Genomic DNA, 19,390 nt, shown 5'->3' on the forward strand with positions numbered 1-19,390 from the left:
CTGGAGAAGGAAGAGATGTGAGGAGGCAGGGTGAGCACAGGAGCACTTCGTCCTAGTGGAGTCTCAGTGAGGCCTTGGATGACCCCGTGGGGTATTTTGAAGCTGGCCAGCTCTTCAGAGTTACCCTGAGTGGGGATTTCGGACCAGGCTTCTCTGCCCCCAGGTTGACCAGGCGGTGGCTGTGGGCTGCCCCAGGAAGGAGGGTATGACCTTGGCCAAGGCAGTTCTCTTTAGTTGAGGCAATCCTAATTCAGTTGAGGGCTGTCTACCCTCAGCCCTCCCAGCAGGGGCAGAGGTGAGTCGTATTCAGGGTGGCTCTCAGCCTCCATCACGGCAGGCAGACCCTGTACGTGAAGATCTGTGTCTCTTTATGAGGTTTGGAGCTTGTCCTGCAGGCTGCAAAGGGTCATCTCTGCACATGGAAAAGACATGCATTCACATTCTGTATGTGTGTAGTAGCCTGGGGAGAGAGGAGGGAGGCAGAGAAACCTGTTGCGAAGCTTATCACTTCAGTCCAGGTGAGCGATGATGAGACTCTTAGCAAAGATAGAGGCAATGGGGACGTGGAAGATTTCAGGGTAAATGAGACTAATCACAGTCATCATTTATTCAACCTCTGCCACACAGCTGGCCCTTTAACCTGTTGTTATCAACCTCCACAGCAGTTGTGCAAAGCATGCATTTTAATACAGAATCAAATGGAGGATCAGAAAGGTTAAGTCATTTGCCTAAAATCACACAGTGGTAAAAAAAACAGAGCCAGAAATGAAACTCAGTTTTGTCAGACTTAAAATTCTGCACCCAGGACAGCTTCTGAAACAGCTTCTGAAACCTCCACAGCAGTTGTGCAAAGCATGCATTTTAATACAGAATCAAATGGAGGATCAGAAAGGTTAAGTCATTTGCCTAAAATCACACAGTGGTAAAAAAAAACAGAGCCAGAAATGAAACTCAGTTTTGTCAGACTTAAAATTCTGCACCCAGGACAGCTTCTGAAACAGTGGATGCTCAGAACACTAGTCATCCTTAGTATTGTAGCTAATCACAGCTATTGCCATCTTTATATGGATAAGATGAAGGCCCGGGTAGCAGATCTGCATTTTGTTAGCAGAAAAAGCACTAAGGATTGCTGACAGCTATGGTGATCTCGACAGTATTAGGGGAAGACATATTCAAATGCAATTAAAAACCGCAAATATAATAATCAAATGTAAATGCGCAGCAGCCAACAATTACTGATGCATATACAATTAACACATATGGTAATTTAGCAGGAGGCACAACTCGCTCCATTTTGTTGCCTCTAACAAATTGCTGATGCCCCGCCTCCCCCCTCCCGCCTTCTCCTCCTCTTTGCTGCTAACAATTCTTCTCTGTGTTTGTCGACGCTCTCTGTTGGCAGACAAGAGTCTAATTAGCTGGACTCTCCCAGAGCCAGGATGCGTCTAGCTGTGGCTCAGAAGAGGAGCTGGCTCCACAGCCTGCCTGGGGCTCATGGGCAGGAGCAATCAGAGAACTTTGTGTCCTTTCTCTTTTGCTGATAAGTGATGCTGTTTATGAAAACTGTTAATCATCTTCTAGAACAAACACCTACTAAGCAGCCACTGTGTGCCTAGCCCTGTGCTGGGTACCAGGAGGATAGAGGTTCACAGCTTCCTTTATCTCCCTGTCATTCACTGGCAACCTGCTCTATGTCAGCATCTGGACACAATGAGGAAGAAAACAAGGCTGATGTCCCAATCTTTCGGAGAGAAATAGAGAAGCATATAGGTGATTTCCACACAGCATGCTGTGTTGCAGTAGAGGTAGGGTTCAGTTCAGGGCTGTGTGTGCTGTGCACCTTTCAAGAGTTTGGGCTGCCTATAATTAGATCCTGGATCCTCTTATGAGCTGGGTGACAGTGGCCATATCACTTGTGCTCTCCGTGCATTTTTACAGAGATGATATTAACATAGACTCACAAAGGTGGTTGTGAAGATTAAGTGAGCCAGTGCTGGCAAAGCCCTTGGCCCAGTACCTAGCACACGGCAAGCACTTGGTAAATGTGAGTGAGCTACAGTTGCATCCTTATTGCTGCTCTTGGAACTCAGAGGAGGGAAGGGCTGCCCTTCTGCCGCAGGATTGCCAAGTTCAGGAAGAGCAAGAGAAAGCCTGGGGGAATGTCATGAATTGAGCTAGCATTGTGGAAGGAACACCCTCTGCCTCTTACTGGATGATGCCATAACCTCTTTGAGCCTCCATTTTTGCATCTGGAAAGTGTGGATAAGAATACAGTCAATCTTCATTATTTATGGATCCCATATTTGCAAATTTACCAGCTCACAAAAATTTATTCAAAAGCCCCAAATCAATACTCACAGCAATTTCATGGTCATCCATGGACACGCATGGAGCCGCAAAATAATTGAGTCACCAGATGTGTGTGTTCCTAGCTGAGGTTGGACAAGACTGCCTTGTTTCAGCTCTTACACTGCAGCATGTGTCCTTTCTACAACCACATTTCTATGCTTTTTGTTGTTGCTGTTGGTGTTTTAAATGGCCACCAAACCTAGTACTGAACTGATGTCTAGTATTCCTAATCTCAAGGCTGTGATGTGCCTTATGGAGAAAATATATATGCTAGGTAAGTTTCATTCAAATATGAGTTATAGTGCTGTTGGCTGTGAGTTCACTGTTAACTAATCAACAAGATACATCAAGCAAGTTGTCTTTAAACAGAAACACACACAAACCGAGGTCATATATTGATTGGTTGATAGAATGTTGTAACCAGAGGCTCATAGGAGCCTAGCCTGTAAGATCACTGGTTTGCTATTCACTAATCCAGTTTTCACAGCAACTTCATCCAACAAAGCTACCATGAACAGTAAGAATCAACTGTGTCTTTTCTGCAATGATGTTATGAGGACTAGCGTTGTGTTAAAGCACCCAGCATAGCGCCTGGTACAGAGTAGGCTCTCAGGAAGTCTACTTAAATCCACAGCAGTTTTATACATGATGAAGCTGAGGCCTAAAGAGCTGAATAGAGTCCATTATCACTCCCAAGTGGTTGATGTCTAAATTGTCATTGGAATCACACCCTGGAGAAGATTAAAAATAAAATAAAACATGTCTCTGCAAATATTAAAGAATTACAGTCTTTCAGAGTATAGTCTGACTGTAAAGAAATCAATGAGATGGTTGGATGGCATCACCGACTCAATGGACATGGGTTTGAGTGGACTCCGGCAGTTGGTGATGGACAGGGAGGCCTGGTGTGCTGCGGTTCATGGGGTCGCAGAGTCTGACATGACTGAGCGACTGAACTGAACTGAAAGAAATCAAACCAGAAATCAATAACAGAAAAACACTCAAATACCTGGAACTTAAATAACAAACTCCTATATAATATAGCATCAGTTAAGAGGTATCAGATTTAAAAAAAAAAATGGGTTTAACTGACTGAAAATGGAAATAAAATACATCAAAATATGTGTGAAACAAAGCAGTGTTGAGAGGTAAATTAATAGCATTAAATGCTTGCATTAGCAACAAAAAATTTCAAATCAGTAAGTTTCTACTTCAAGAAACTAGAAAAAGAAGAGCAAACTAAATCCAAACAAAGGTCAGAAATAACAGAGATAAGAATAGAAATCAACAATATTGAAAATAGGAAAACAGTAGAGAAAAAAAATTTTAGGCTGGTTCTTTGATATCATCAATAAAAGGAAAAAAACCTCCAGACACACTGACAAAGGTGAAAAGAGAAGAAACAAATCACGCATATCAGGAATGAAACAGAGATGGTCAGTACAGATCTTGCAGCATTAAAAGGTTAATAAGGGAATACTTCAGTCAGCTTTATACTCAAGATACATTCAACATCTTAGAAGACATGGAACAATTTCATGAAAACCCCAAACTGCTAACTAATATGACATAGGTTATCTGAACCATTAAAGAAATTGAGTTTGTAACTCAAGTGCTCTTGATAAAAAATCTCCATAGTCAGAAAGCTTCATTGGAGAATTCTACCAAACAGTATACAAGAATTAACACCAAGAATTCCCTGGTGGCCCAGTGGTTAGGACTCTGTGCTTCTGTTGCAGAGGGCATGAGTTCAGTCCCTGGTTGGAGAACTAAGATCCAATAAGCCACGTGGTATGGCCAAAAAAAAAATTAACATCAACTTTATACAATCTCTTTCAGAAAATAGAAGAGAGTAGAACATTCCCAACTCATCTTAAAAAACCAGTATTACCTGATACCCAAACCAGACAAAGATAGTACCAATCCCCCCTCAAAAGAAAACTACATAAAAATATTTTTCACGAAGGTACACCTGAAAATCCAAAACAAAATATTACCAGATTGAATCCAACAATATATAGAGTCATACTCCGTAAGCAACTGGGATTTATCCATGATATGCAAGGTTCAACCTTCAGCATTGTTAGTCAATGTAATCTACCATATTCATAATCTAAATTAAAAAGCCATATGATCATATCTATTGATTCAGAAAAAGCATTTGATAAAATCCCATACTCATTAATAATAAAAAACTATCAACATTTTAGGAATAAAGGGAGAGCACTCAACTTGATAAGAACATCTACAAAAAAGTCAACAGCTAAGTTCACACTTATGGTGAAAGACTGATTTTTTTTTTCCCAGAAGATTGGGAATGAGGCAAAAATATTCACTCTCACCATTTTTATTCAACATAATACTGGAAGTTCTAGTCAATGTGGTAAGAAAAAAGAAAAATGTACATGTAGTGGAAAGAGAAATGCATGATACAGGGTGTTCGGGGCTGGTGCACCGGGATGACCTGGAGGGATGGGATGGGGAGGGAGGTGGAAGGGGGGTTCTGGAAGGGGAAAACATGTACACCCATGGTGGATTCATGTCAATGTATGGCAAGACAAATACAATATTGTAAAGTTAAAAAATAGAAAATAAACTAATTAAAAACAAAATAAAATAAAAACTCTATTTGCATATACCATGTCTGTATATATAAAGAACCTAAAAGAAGTTACAAAAAAAATTCCAGGAACTAATAAGTGAGTTCAGCAAGGGTGCAGAATACAAAACCATTACTCCAAAATCCATTTCATTTCTATATTCTAAGAATGGACATGCAGAAACTGTAAACACAGTATCATTTATACTCACTTCAAAGATAATGCGATACGTAGGTAAACACATAACAAAACATTTATAAGCTCTGTGTGCTGAAAATTGCAAGTACTAAAGAAGGAACTCAAGGAAGCCCTAAATAAATGAAGCAACGTACCATCTTCATGGATTGGTAAACTCAATATAGCAAATATGTCAGTTCTCCCCAACTGATATATAGGTTTCAAACAATCCAAACATCAGTTCTGTTGAGTCGCTCAGTCATGTCCGACTCTTTGTGACCCCATGAATTGCAGCACGCTAGGCCTCTCTGTCCGTCACCAACTCCCGGAGTTTACCCAAACCCATGTCCATCGAGTCAGTGATGCCATCCAACCATCTCATCCTCTGTCATCCCCTTCTCCTCCTGCCCCCAATCCTACCCAGCATTAGGGTCTTTTCCAATGAGTTAACTCTTAGCATGAGGTGGCCAAAGTATTGGAGTTTCAGCTTCAACATCAGTCCTTCCAATGAACACCCAGGATTGATCTCCTTTAGGATGGATTGATTGGATCTCCTTGCAGTCCAAGGGACTCTCAAGAGTCTTCTCCAACACCACAGTTCGAAACCATCAGTTCTGCGGTGCTCAGCTTTCTTCACAGTCCAACTCTCACATCCATACATGACCACTGGAAAAACCATAGCCTTGACTAGACGGACTTCTGTTGGCAAAGTAATGTCTCTGCTTTTAAAGATGCTATCTAGGTTGGCCATAACCTTCCTTCCAAGGAGTAAGCACCTTTTAATTTTATGGCTGCAATCACCATCTGCAGTGATTTTGGAGCCCAAAACAATAAAGTCTGACACTGTTTCCACTGTTTCCCCATCTATTTGCCATGAAGTGATGGGACCAAATGCCATGATCTTAGTTTTCTGAATGTTGAGCTTTAAGCCAACTCTTTCACTCTCCTCTTTCACTTTCATCAAGAGGCTCTTTAGTTCTTCTTCACTTTCTTCCATAAGGGTGGTGTCATCTGCATATCTGACGTCATTTATATTTCTCCTGGCAATCTTGATTCCAGCTTCTGTTTCTTCCAGCCCAGCATTTCTCATGATGTACTCTTCATATAAGTTAAATAAGCAGGGTGACAATATACAGCCTTGACGTACTCCTTTTCCTATTTGGAACCAGTCTGTTGTTCCATGTCCAGTTCTAACTGTTGCTTCCTGACCTGCATACAGGTTTCTCAAGAGACAGGTCAGATGGTCTGGTATTCCCATCTCTTTCATAATTTTCCACAGTTTATTGTGATCCACACAGTCAAAGGCCTTGGCATAGTCAATAAAGCAGAAATAGATGTTTTTCTGGAACTCTCTTGCTTTTTTGATGATCCCGCGGATATTGGCAATTTGATCTCTGGTTCCTCTGCCTTTTCTAAAACCAGCTTGAACATCTGGAAGTTCACGGTTCACGTATTGCTGAAGCCTGGCTTGGAAAATTTTGAGCATTACTTTACTAGCATGTGAGATGAGTGCAATTGTGCAGTAGTTTGAGCATTCTTTGGCATTGCCTTTCTTTGGGATTGGAGTGAAAACTGACCTTTTCCAGTCCTGTGGCCACTGCTGAGTTTTCCAAATTTGCTGGCATATTGAGTGCAGCACTTTCACAGCATCATCTTTCAGAGTTTGAAATAGCTCAACTGGAATTCCATCACCTCCGCTAGCTTTTTTCGCAGTGATGCTTTCTAAGGCCCACTTGACTTCACCTTCCAGGATGTCTGGCTCTAGGTGAGTGATCACACCATCGTGATTATCTGGGTCGTGAAGATCTTTTTTGTACCGTTCTGTGTATTCTTGCCACCTCTTCTTAATATCTTCTGCTTCTGTTAGGTCCATACCATTTCTGTCCTTTATTGAGCCTATCTTTGCATGAAATGTTCCTTTGGTATCTCTAATTTTCTTGAAGAGATCTCTAGACTTTCCCAATCTGTTGTTTTCCTCTATTTCTTTGCATTGATCGCTGAGGAAGGCTTTCTTATCTCTCCTTGCTATTCTTTGGAACTCTGCATTCAGATGGGAATATCTTTCCTTTTCTCCTTTGCTTTTCGCTTCTCTTCTCTTCCCAGCTATCTGTAAGGCCTCCTCAGACAGCCATTTTGCTTTTTTGCATTTCTTTTCCATGGGGATGGTCTTGATCCCTGTCTCCTGTACAATGTCACGAACCTCTGTCCATAGTTCATCAGGCACTCTGCCTATCAGATCTAGTCCCGTCAATCTATTTGTCACTTCCACTGTATACTCATAAGGGATTTGATCTAGGTCATACCTGAATGGACTAGTGGTTTTCCCTACTTTCTTCAATTTAAGTCTGAATTTGGCAATAAGCAGTTCATGATCTGAGCCACAGTCTGCTCCTGGTCTTGTTTTTGCTGACTGTATAGAGCTTCTCCATCTTTGGCTGCAAAGAATATAATCAATCTGATTTCGGTGTTGACCATCTGGTGATGTCCACGTCTAGAGTCTTCTCTTGTGTTGTTGGAAGAGGGTGTTTGCTATGACCAGTGCGTTCTCTTGGCAGAACTCTATTAGCCTTTGCCCTGCTTCATTCTGCACTCCAAGGCCAAATTTGCCTGTTACACCAGGTGTTTCTTGACTTCCTACTTTTGCATTCCAGTCCCCTATAATGAAAAGGACATCTTTGTTGGGTGTTAGTTCTAGAAGGTCTTGTAGGTCTTCATAGAACCATTCAACTTCAGCTTCTTCTGCATTACTGGTCGGGGCATAGACTTGGATTACTGTAATATTGAATGGTTTGCCTTGGAAACGAACAGAGATCATTCTATCATTTTTGAGATTGCATCCAGGTACTGCCTTTCGGACTCTTGTTGACCATGATGGCTACTCCATTTCTTCTAAGGGATTCTTGCCCACAGTAGTAGATATAATGGTCATCTGAGTTAAATTCACCCATTCCAGTCCATCTTAGTCTGCTGATTGCTAGAATGTCGACGTTCACTCTTGCCATCTCCTGTTTGACCACTTCCAATTTGCCTTGATTCATGGACCTAACACTCCAGGTTCCTATGCAATATTGCTCTTTACAGCATCGGACTTTGCTTCTATCACCAGTCACATCCACAGCTGGGTATCGTTTTTGCTTTGGCTCCATCCCATCATTCTTTCTGGAGTTATTTCTCCACTGATCTCCAGTAGCATATTGGGCACTTACTGACCTGGGGAGTTCATCTTTCAGTGTCCTATCTTTTTGCCTTCTCTAGCATAATCCCAGCAAGGAGTTTTGTTGACCAGGACAAACAATGAAAAGCACAGGTCTTAAACTAGCTAAAACAATCCTAAAAAGGAAGAGATAAGTTCTTCTTATTCTACCTAGTGGGCTTTCCTGGTAGCTCAGCTGGTAAAGAATCTGCCTGCAATGCAGGAGACCACAGTTTGATTCCTGGGTCGGAAAGATCCCCTGGAGGAGGGCATGGCAACCCACTCCAATATTCTTGCCTGGGGAATTCCACAGACAGAGCAGCCTGGCAGGCTATAGTCCATGGGGGTTGCAGAGTCAGACATGACTGAGCGACTAAGCACAGCACAGCATTCTGCCTGATAATAAAGCCTATTCTTCAGTAATGCTAATCAAGATTGTGTGGTATTAGCAGAATGCTGCTGCTGCTAAGTCACTTCAGTCGTGTCCAACTCTGTGCTACCCCATTGACGGCGGCCCACCAGGCTCTCCCGTCCCTGGGATTCTCCAGGCAAGAACACTGGAGTGGGTTGCCAGTTCCTTCTCCAATGCATGAGAGTGAAAAGTGAAAGTGAAGTCACTCAGTCGTTTGACTCTTCACGACCCCATGGACCACAGCCTACCAAGCCCCTCCGTCCATGGGATTTTCCAGGCAAGAGTACTGGAGTGGGTTGCCATTGCCTTCTCCTATTAGCAGAATGATAGAACTATAAATCAATGAAACAGAGTGTAACCCACAGAAATATAACTACAAATGTGCTCAACTAATTTTTTTTACCAAGATCAAAAACATTTCAATGGAGGAAAGATAGCGTTTTCAACAAATATTGCTGGAGCAACTGGGGATTCATAGTCAAATGGAGAAATAACTTAAACCTAAACCTTACATATTATACAGAAGTTAACTGAAAATGAATCATATAAATGTAAAACCATAAAATTTATAGGAAAAAATTAAGGAGAAAATCTTCAGGATCAAGGACTTGGTGAAGAATTCCTAGACTTGACATCAAAAGCAAGCTCAAAACATTTGATAAAACTGACTTTATTGAAATTTGAAATGTTCGTTGTACAAAAGCTCCTAGAAGAAAGTATTTGCAAATCACACATTTGACAAAGAACAATTATCTAGAGTAGATAAGGAGCAGTAAAAAAAAAAATCCACTTTAAAAATTAGCAAGAGGCATGAGTAGTCATTTCACTGAAGAGGATACACAGATGTCAAATAAGCACATGAAAAATATTTCAACATCGTTAGCCATGAGGGAAACGCAAACTAAAACTGCAATGTTAAATCACGCTACATCTATCAGAATGTCTAAAATTTAAAAACTGTGACAACACCAAATGCTGGTGAGAACGTGGAGAAATTGGATCATTCATTCACTGCTGGTGGGAATATGAAATGGTACAGCTGCTCTGTAAAACTTTCTCAGTTTTGCAGTTTTTTGTAAAACTGAACATTGAATTGCTGTGTGACTCAGCAATTTCACTCTCCGGAATGAATCCTAGAGAAATGAAAACTTATACATTCACACAAAACCTAATCATAGGGACTTGCCTGGTGGTTCAGGGGTTTAGAATCCATCTTGCAATGCAGGTCTGATCCCTGGTTGGGGAACTAAGATCCCATATGCCAACGAGCAACTAAGCCCTTGTGTCATGACTACTGAGCCCGCACGTCACAGCTAGCGAGTCTGTGCACTTCAGTGAAAGATCCCTCATGATGCAACAAAGATTCTTGTGCCACAGCTAAGACTGTGGCACAATGAATAAACAGCCAAATAAATAAATATTTTAAAGACACTAATCATATCAACTTAATTGGCAATAGCCAAATGCTAAAAATCAGTACAGGTGTAATTCAATGGGTGAGTGGTTAAATAAACTGTTGTACATGAATAGCATGGAATATGACTCAGCAACCAAAAGAAAGTGTTGATGTATACAACTTGGATAAATCTCTGGAGAATTATTGTGAATGAGAAAAGCCACTTCCAAAAAGTTGTGTTATGATTCCATTTATATAAACTTTTTCAAAAAAAATGTTAGAAATGGAGAGCAGATTAGAGGCTTGCACAGTGGTAGAGCATGAGCAGATGGAGGTGAGTATGGTCTTTAAAGGTCAATGCCAGGTATTCTAGTGGTGGTGGAACTTTTCAGTATCTTGACTGTGGTAGTGGATTCAGGGACCAACACATATGATAAAATTATATAGAACTAAATGCACACACCTATGAAATGAAAAGCTGCTTACTCCTTGGAAGGAGAGTTATGACCAACCTAGATAGCATATTAAAAAGCAGAGACATTACTTTGCCAATAAAAGTCCATCTAGTCAAGGCTATGGTTTTTCCAGTGGTCATGTATGGATGTGAAAGTTGGACTATAAAGAAAGCTGAGCGCCGAAGAATTGACGCATTTGAACTGTGGTGTTGGAGAAGACTCTTGAGAGTCCCTTGGACTGCAAGGAGATCCAGTCAATCCATCCTAAAGGAGATCAGTCCTGGGTGTTCATTGGAAGGACTGATGTTGAAGCCGAAACTCCAATACTTTGGCCACCTGATGTGAAGAGCTGACTCATTGGAAAAGACCCTGATGCTGGGAAAGATTGAAGGCAGGAGGAAAAGGGGACGACAGAGGATGAGATGGCTGGATGGCATCACCGACTCGATGGACATGGGTTTGGGTGGATTCCAGGAGTTGGTGATGTACAGGGAGGCCTGGCGTGCTGAGGTTCATGGGGTGGCAAAGAGTCGGACACGACTGAGCAACTGAACTGAACTGAAATGAACACACCTATGAACACAAGTAAAGCTGGGAGATATGACTAAGACGGGTGGCTTGCATCAGTGTCAATTCTAAGTTGTTGTATTCTATAACAGTTTTGTTACTATTTGTGAGAAACTGGTTAAGGGTACATTCAATCTCCCTGAATTATTCCTTAGAATCCCATGTAAGTCTAAAATTATTTCAATAAGACTTTCAATTAAAAATGGCAGAAGTCACCTAATGATAGACATTGAATTTTCTGGAGAAAGTTTCTTCTGGATTTGTATTGTATTGGGGAGGAGCTATTTGAATTCAGGAAGATTTGGAGCTTGGGACATCAAAGACTGAGCTTTGCTTAAGAAGGAAGGTCGGATTATGTCTTAGATCCTTAATCTTAATGAAACTGTGGTGAAATCTGCTATTTTTTTCATGCCCATTCAATACATCTGCACTGTGTCATATCCATGACACCAAATGTCCTCTTTTCTTTCTTTCATGAGCCATATATGCATCCCTTTGTTCTTTTTATGTTTGGTTAATGTATGTGTTCACTTGATCTTGGCACAATCAAGTGACGTAGATCACTGCTGAAATTATTTTCTAAGTTTGCTTATTTGTGATCTCCCCCTCCTGAATGAAGGCTCTGGAAGACAGGATTTTGTCCATTTTCTGCAGTGATGTATTCTTATCTATTATCCAGAACTGTGACCAGCATATAGTTTGGGCTGTTTCATTATTTTTCAATTTTCCTGGTTTTTTTTTTTTTTTTTTTTTTTTGGTTGGTATTGTTCTTAAGTTCTTCTTATTTTTGACTTATGGCTTCTATTCCTTATTTTTTTCTTTAAACAATTTGAAAATAATTATCTGCAGCTCCCTTTCAGATTGTTCCTTTAAGACCATTTATTGAGAGGCTAATTCTTTTTTTAAACGTCTGACGTGTGGTTAAAGTTTTTGTCAGAGAATTCATCTTCAGCCAATTTTCTGTGTCAGTTTGACTGCAGAAGTATTTCACCTTTTCTTCTGCTGGGTTCTCAGTTTCCACTGGTCAGGCCAGTTTTTCTGTTAAATGCCTATTAGATGGGTGGTATGAATTTCACCTTCCCACCACATTTGATATAGACTTGCAATTTTTGTTTCTTGTGTGGGTGATTTTTCCCACCATATCCCAGGGTGGATGGCAAGGTTTACTTGTAGTTCCCTGGGTATGCAGGAGGTGTTTTAAATATGTTTGCCACTGATCACATAGTCCTACAAGGCTCCCTGCTTCAATAAATACTCGCTTCCCATTCCTCCACTTATCTGGGCCCAACCCCCACCCCGGTTCTCCACTTGAGTTAACTCTTCCCCACCTCTAAGGCCTGTATCCAACTTTGAGTGTTTGACTTCATCTCACACTCACTTCTCTGACTTAGAGATCCCTCCTGGTTTCTGCATCTGCCTTCTGTAACTTTTTCTCTCTTGACCATGAATAGATTATTTAGCTTTTGGGGGGTTATCTTTTATTCCCTGGTGGCTCAGAGGTTAAAGTGTCTGCCTGCAATGCGGGAGACCCGGGTTTGATCCCTGGGTGGGGAAGATCCCCCAGAGAAGGAAATGGCAACCCATTCCAGTATTCTTGCCTGGAGAATCCCGTGGATGAGCCTGATGGACTATAATCCACAGTGTCCCAAAGAGTTGGACACGACTGAAATGACTGAGCACACACACACACACAGTCTTAAGTGGGAAGTGTTTCCTAAACTGACCTGTGCCAGATGGCTTGGCAAATTACCATACCCTGGAGAGTAGGGAGTGATCAGTAGAGCATGTCTTTGAATGGAAAGGCTTAGTTCTTTTCTTTTTCCCGAAGGAAGCTACACACATCTTCAGTGTACTGTTAAATTTGATGCATTAATTAGTGTAATCAGTTCTGACAAAAGTATCCATGTAACCCATGTTCTTATCAAGATGGTGTTGTTGTTCAGTTGCTAACAAAGGACAAAACGATCATCTCCAGATTTCTTTTGTGCGCTTTCCTTGTCAATATCCATCTCTGCTTTCCAGGAAATCACTGTTCTTACGTCCATCACCATCGTTTCCCTTGGCCTAGTAGAATTTCATATGAATGGAAAGCTCGTGCCTGGCTTTCAAGCACTGTTTTTGAGATTCAGCCCTCTCATTCAAGGGGCTTCCCCGATGGCTCAGTGGTAAAGAACCTACCTGCCAGTGCAGGAGACGAAAAAGACGCGGGTTTGATCCCTGGGTCAGGAAGATCCCCTGGAGAAGGAAACAGAAACTCACTCCAGTATTCATGCCTGAGAAATCCCATGGACATAGGAGCCTGGCGGGCTCCAGTCCATGGGGTTGCAAAGAGTTGGACATGAATGAGCGCACACACGCACACACACACACACACACACACATACACACACACACACACATATCATTCATAAGGGCTTCCCAGGTGGCACTAGTGATAAAAAAATCTGCCTGGCAATGCAGGAGACACAAGAGATGAGGGTTTGATCCCTGGGTTGGGAAGATCTCCTGGAGGAGGGCATGGTAACCCACTTCAGTATTCTTTCCTGGAAAATTCCATGGACAGAGGAGCCTGGCAGGCTACAGCCATGGGGCTGCAAAGAGTCAGACACAACTGAGTGGGCTGTGCACCCATATCATTTGTTGAGTACATGTAATTCATTCCTTCTTCTTATTGTGTAGTGTTCTACTATGTGAAAATACCACATTGATTATCCATTCTCTGATTGATAGACATTTGCTGTTTCCAGTTTGGGGCTATTATGAGGAAGGCTACTATGGATATTGTTACATAGGTCTTTTTATGAACATATACTTTGGTTTCTATTGTGTAAACACTTTGGAAAAAGTTGAATTGTTTAACTTTATAAGAATCTGCCAAAGAGTTTTCCAAAGTTATCAAACTTGTTGCTCCCTAATGACAACGTAGGGCTTCTTTGGTGGCTCAGACAGTAAAGAATATGCCTGCATATTCTTTATGCAGGAAGATCCCCTGGAGAAGGGAGTGGCTACTCACTCTAGTATATTCTTGCCTGGAGAATCCCATGGACAGAGGAGCCTGGTGGGCTACAGTCCATGGGGTCTCAAAGAATTGGACACGACTGAGTGACTTTTGATTTCAGTGGCAATTTATGAGTTCTTGTCGCTCCACAACATTTTCAACATTTGGAGCTGCCAGCCTTTTAAATTATAGCCATTTCAGTCAATGTGTACAGGCATTTCTTTGTGATTATAATTTCCCTTTTTTCTGATAATTAATGATGTTGGGAACTTTTCATCTACTTATTAGCATTTATATATCTTTTTTGTGAGGTGCCTGCCCACATCTTTTGCATTTTTTAAATTGGGTTATTTGTTTTTTAATTATTATTGAGTTGTAGGGGTTCTTTATAAAATCTGGACAAAAATGCTTTGTCATTTTTACACTGTGGATATTTTAGCCCAGTCTGTGACTTGCTTTCCATTTTCTTTGTGGTATCGTTCGTAAGTAAAGATTTTAGTTTGGATGAACTGCAGTTGATCAGTCTTCTTTATGTTCATTGCATTTTATCCCCTAAGGATTCTTACTTATCCCATCACAGAGAGAGTTTTCTGTGTTTCTTCTAGAAAATATATTCAACTTATATATCTATTTTCTGCTTCAAATTATCTTTGGTGTATGATATGAGGTAGTTATTGATATTCCTGTTATTTCATGTGGATAACCGATTGTTCTAGTTCTAAATGTTAGAAAAACTTTAAAGGCTTTCTTTGATCCTTTGTTAGAATCTGAGAAATGACGCAAAAGAGACATCTCAGAATTATACCACCTGAAAAGTGAGATTATTTCTGTGTTTGGTTGCCTCCTAAGAAGAGTTGAAATTTCCTTCTAAGGAAATGTTGATTCTTTGGATGTTCTGATCTGCTGTGAACATGGCCTCCTGCAGGTCCCGGATAAACATCCTTGGGCATAGAGATACACATACTGGAGGTTAGAAGTGCCTTAGGGCTACTGACATGGTAGGGTCCAACGTCTGTGGGTAGGCTTTAACACATTTGCTGTAGAGAACTCTAGTGCAAGCATCCTGAATCATACCATGATCATCGTGATGTTTCTAAGATATTTTGAGTTAGGGCAGTCTAACTTTATTTGTTGCATACATATTAACTTAACATACAAATAAACCTCCACAATCTTATAACTCCAAATTGACTACATGTCTGACTCTTTGTGACCCCATGGAGTATAGCCCAACAGGCTCCTCTGTCCATGGGATTATCCCAGCAAGAATACCAGAGTGGGTTGCCATTTCCTTCTCCAGGGGATAGTCCCAAACCAGAGATCGAAATCCCATCTCCTGCAGCTCCTATGCCTGCAGGCAAATTCTCCACCGCTGAGCCACCTGGGAAGCCCCCGTAAAGTAATTGTAGATTTTGCTTATTTGTCTTCTTTATTGTCCACTTGAGATTATATCCCCAAGTGCCTTCCCTGTAATTACATGGTGTTGATTTTAATAGCAGCATAATATCCCATAACACAGATGTACCAAAATGTGCTTAACCATTCTCCCATTGTTAGATAATAAGGTCAACCCCAATGTTTGGTAATGTATAAAACGATGAGCATCTTTATACATAGACATTTTTTTCTTATTTTAATTTAGCTCTTTAAGGCAACTTTCTAGATCTTGGATTCCTGCATGAAAGAGATAAATGGATGGGTATTTTTAGTCTGCTGATATACATGTAGTCCCCTGTTAATACATGCATTCAGCAGGGTTTAGATTTAAACCAAAGGTGCTACAGCAAATGTTATTAATATTTTTTCTAATTACCTAACATTAATAAAAACAACAGCATCAACAACATTTGGAAGCATTTTGTTTGGATTTTGATAAAACATTCAGAGCTGGCTCACAGTCTGTCCCTGGAGAAATTAACTTTTTGAAATAATACGGTTATAAAACTCTCTTTGCAAGCTGAGCATATAATGTGGGGTTAAAATAAACAGTTATCTTCAGAGCTTCATGAAAGTCTCCAGGGGATGTCTGAGGGTAAAAGGGTTAGGTCTGGTTTCAAAGAAGATCTTAATTAACGATCTGGAAGACCAGGACAGCAGCTGGTTAATTAAATTCACAGATGGGACTCATTTGGGAGGTGGTGTGAACTCTGGGAAAAGGTGAAGAAATTAGATAAAGAACTCAGTTGCAGTCGCCAAGGAACACAGAGTGAAAGTAATAATTTGCAGTACTCTAAATCAAAATAATTTGGTCTTATATTAATAGTGTTTTATCCCAGTCATAGCTTTCTTCCAGCATTGCTTACTTAAAGGAGCACTGAGTTTGGAAAGGCAATATGGGTGTCCTCTCTTCTCACCATCTTTGTGATCTTCACCAATTCCCCTTGTCCTCTCTGGGGTTCAGGTTTCTGTCTACACACTGGGGATAATAGTTACGCTGACTTTTCAAAGTGAAATAACAGGAAGAAGGTGAAACTGCTTGGTCAACTCTACTTAGAATTCTTTTTCAACCCCCAGAGTCTTTTGCATGAACTTTGATTTTATGCTTTTAAATACATTTTGCCCCCTGCAGAGAAAATTAAATAAAGGCCAAGCAGAGGGTTTCCCATCTCAAACATCCAAACACTTTGGGGTCCACAGGACCAAGATGGGACCCATAAGATAGGTTCCTGAACCATGAAACCAAGATGATGTAGAATGCTTGGATGGGGGACATGACACAGAAAATTTGTTTCATTTGCAAAGAGCAAACCACATTTTCAATCATCTTGTTGAAACTGTGAGTGAGGAAGATCTGAAAGATTCCCAGCAAGCAATGGATGGTAGATAGTTTTCCAGTATGGCTGAGTCAATGGGTGCAATGGCATTGCTATTCTCTTAAACTCAGTTCAGTCTGTAATTTTTTAAATTGAACAAGAGTAAAGGTATTTATTATAGACTGTGATCTTGATTTCTTCCCCCTCCCCATTTTCACTAGAATTCTCAGCTTCACACCAAATTATCTTCTTACATGGAGGATTGTGTGTGACTCAGCCTCATTATCTAGGTACAGAAGGACTCGTGTATGGTTAATATGGTTAATAGCAGCTCCCCTGGAAGAGGATGGGAAGGTGAGAGCTTCTTCATATCTCAGGAAAGGAAACAAAATCTCAAGGAGATTAAATGACTTGCCCAAGGTCACACAGTGAGTAAGTCACACAGCTGGGACATAAATCAAGTTTATTCAGATATTCTGGTTATGCCTTTCTCAAAGCCAGATATGGAGAAAACAAATTACACCAGAATGTGGGGGAAGAAAACAAAAAAAAAAATGGTTCTGCTTATGATTGTAAATGGCAACCCACTCTAAAGAGATACTGTTCGTACCACTTTTTCTCATGCAAAGAGAACATTTGTATGCTTCATCCCTTTCTATGTTCCATCATCTCTGGAAGAAAATGTGGCAGCTGCCAAACAGTTTGCAGCTCTGTCATTTCCCTTTCGGGGCCAGAGAGTGAGGAGGATGGCTGTGGAATTGCAGGAATGGCTTGCCAGCAGTGCTTAGGGTGTGCTGTTGGGAGGATGTCTTGGATGAGGGGCAGGACAGCAGTAGGTTTAGGACCACCCCATCCTGACTGCCAGCAGCCTGTGGGCTGAATACATTCTGCAGATGCAAGAAAGAGTGAGCCAATTTCTCTGATGTTTATTGTTCATCATTCTCGAGGGAGGGATGTAAAGAAAATTTCACTTGGATATTTCTCGTGTGTTTGAGTGCAGTTTCCCCACTCCACTCCATTCCACTCCTCACCTCTGATGTATAAGATTATAGCTGATCTGGCCTCTGTCTTCCCCTTCTCTTTCTTACTACATGCAAGCCCCTCTGGTCTTCATTCCACACTGCAATGTGCTGAGGTCACTCCCACTCAGGACTTTTGTACCTGTGGATATCTCTGCCAGCATTGCCTTTTCCGATGACTACTGCATGGTCACCTCCTCCTCAGAGATGCATTCCCTGACCAATATCTGTAAGGCTGTTTTTCCCACTCTCTTCCAGTCCCTAGTGATCACTCTCATTTGCCTAACACTATCTAAAATGGTCTCATTTACCTATTTACTTTTGGCTTCATGTTAGTTTGCTGTCATCCCCTGCTAGACTGTAAACTTAGGAGCACAGAGGTCTTTCTGTCCTATTCACTACTCATTCCTGGCACCTTGAGCATTCTGTAAGTATTAATTCCATCAACTTTTCTTTTGGAAAATCTACTCTGTATCAGAATGTAGGCTAAGGGCTTCTGCTTCTTACCAAGATGGAATAAGAGAGACCAGATTTATCCTCCTACTTGAAACAACCAAAAAAAAAAAAAGGGAAAATTTATATGAAACATACGAGGACATTAAAAGTTATTATAACTGTATTCTATAAGTTAAAAAAGTTAAGTGGAGACATAGAAGATATAAAAAAGACCTAAATCAAACTTCTAGAGTTGAAAAGTAAATGTGTTGAAGATATGCTGGATAGGATTAATAGCAGATTAGACATTGCAAGAGAAAAGTTTAGTGAACTCAAAGACATACCAATAGAGGGAATACTCCCCTCTTTATTCTTTGAATTCAACGTTACCCTGTTATGAAAACCAGACAAAGACGTTACAAGAAATGAAACCTGCAAACCAATATCCCTCAAGAATATTGATGCAAGATATATTCACAAAATTTTAAAAAATCAAATCTAATAATCTATAAAAAGATATCAATTTCCGAGTGAAATTTATCTCAGGAATGCAAGACTGGTTTAACATTTGAAAAATAATAGAACTAACTATATAAGCATGCTAAAAAAGAAGAAACATATGATCATTCCTATTAGTGCAGAAACAGCATTTGATGAAATCAAACACCCATTTCTGCTAAAAACTTTTAACAAACTTAGAGTAGAAGGGAACTTCCTCAACCCAATAAAGGGCATCTATAGAAAACCTTAGATATCATTGTACTTAATGGAGAAAATTTAATGCTTTTTCCCTAAGATCTGAAACAAGATGGGAATATCCACTCTCACTACTTCCATTAAACATTATATTGGAGTTTTTAGCCAGTGCAATAAGGTAGGAAAAAGAAGTAGAAAGCACTCAGGTTGGAAAGGATGAATACAACCCTCTTTATTTGCAAATTGCATGATGATGTTGTTTATATAGAAAATTTGATAGAATTGACATAAAAATATTATAACAAGAGAACTTAGTGGAGTTCCAGATAAGATCAATATA

General features: G+C 40.5%; 1 protein-coding gene across 6 annotated transcripts in view; it reads left to right on the top strand.

Annotated features, from left to right (window-relative positions):
- The window catches only part of STK32B (serine/threonine kinase 32B), a 375,768-nt gene that overhangs the window by 187,614 nt on the left and 168,764 nt on the right, over positions 1-19,390 (top strand). Inside the window, exon 1 of one of the 6 annotated variants that reach the window (XM_081490208.1) lies at positions 17,195-17,254. The exons of the other annotated variants lie outside the window; for them this stretch is intronic. Within the exon in view, the coding sequence (XP_081346334.1) occupies positions 17,247-17,254 (8 nt within the window). The 5' untranslated portion in view covers positions 17,195-17,246. Of the gene's footprint in view, positions 1-17,194; positions 17,255-19,390 lie in introns of those variants that run through there. 6 annotated transcript variants of the gene reach the window in all.

The sequence above is a fragment of the Giraffa tippelskirchi genome, chromosome 1 (genome assembly GCF_054371585.1).
Source record: "Giraffa tippelskirchi isolate mGirTip1 chromosome 1, T2T-mGirTip1v1.2.pri, whole genome shotgun sequence".
Lineage (NCBI taxonomy): Eukaryota > Metazoa > Chordata > Mammalia > Artiodactyla > Giraffidae > Giraffa > Giraffa tippelskirchi.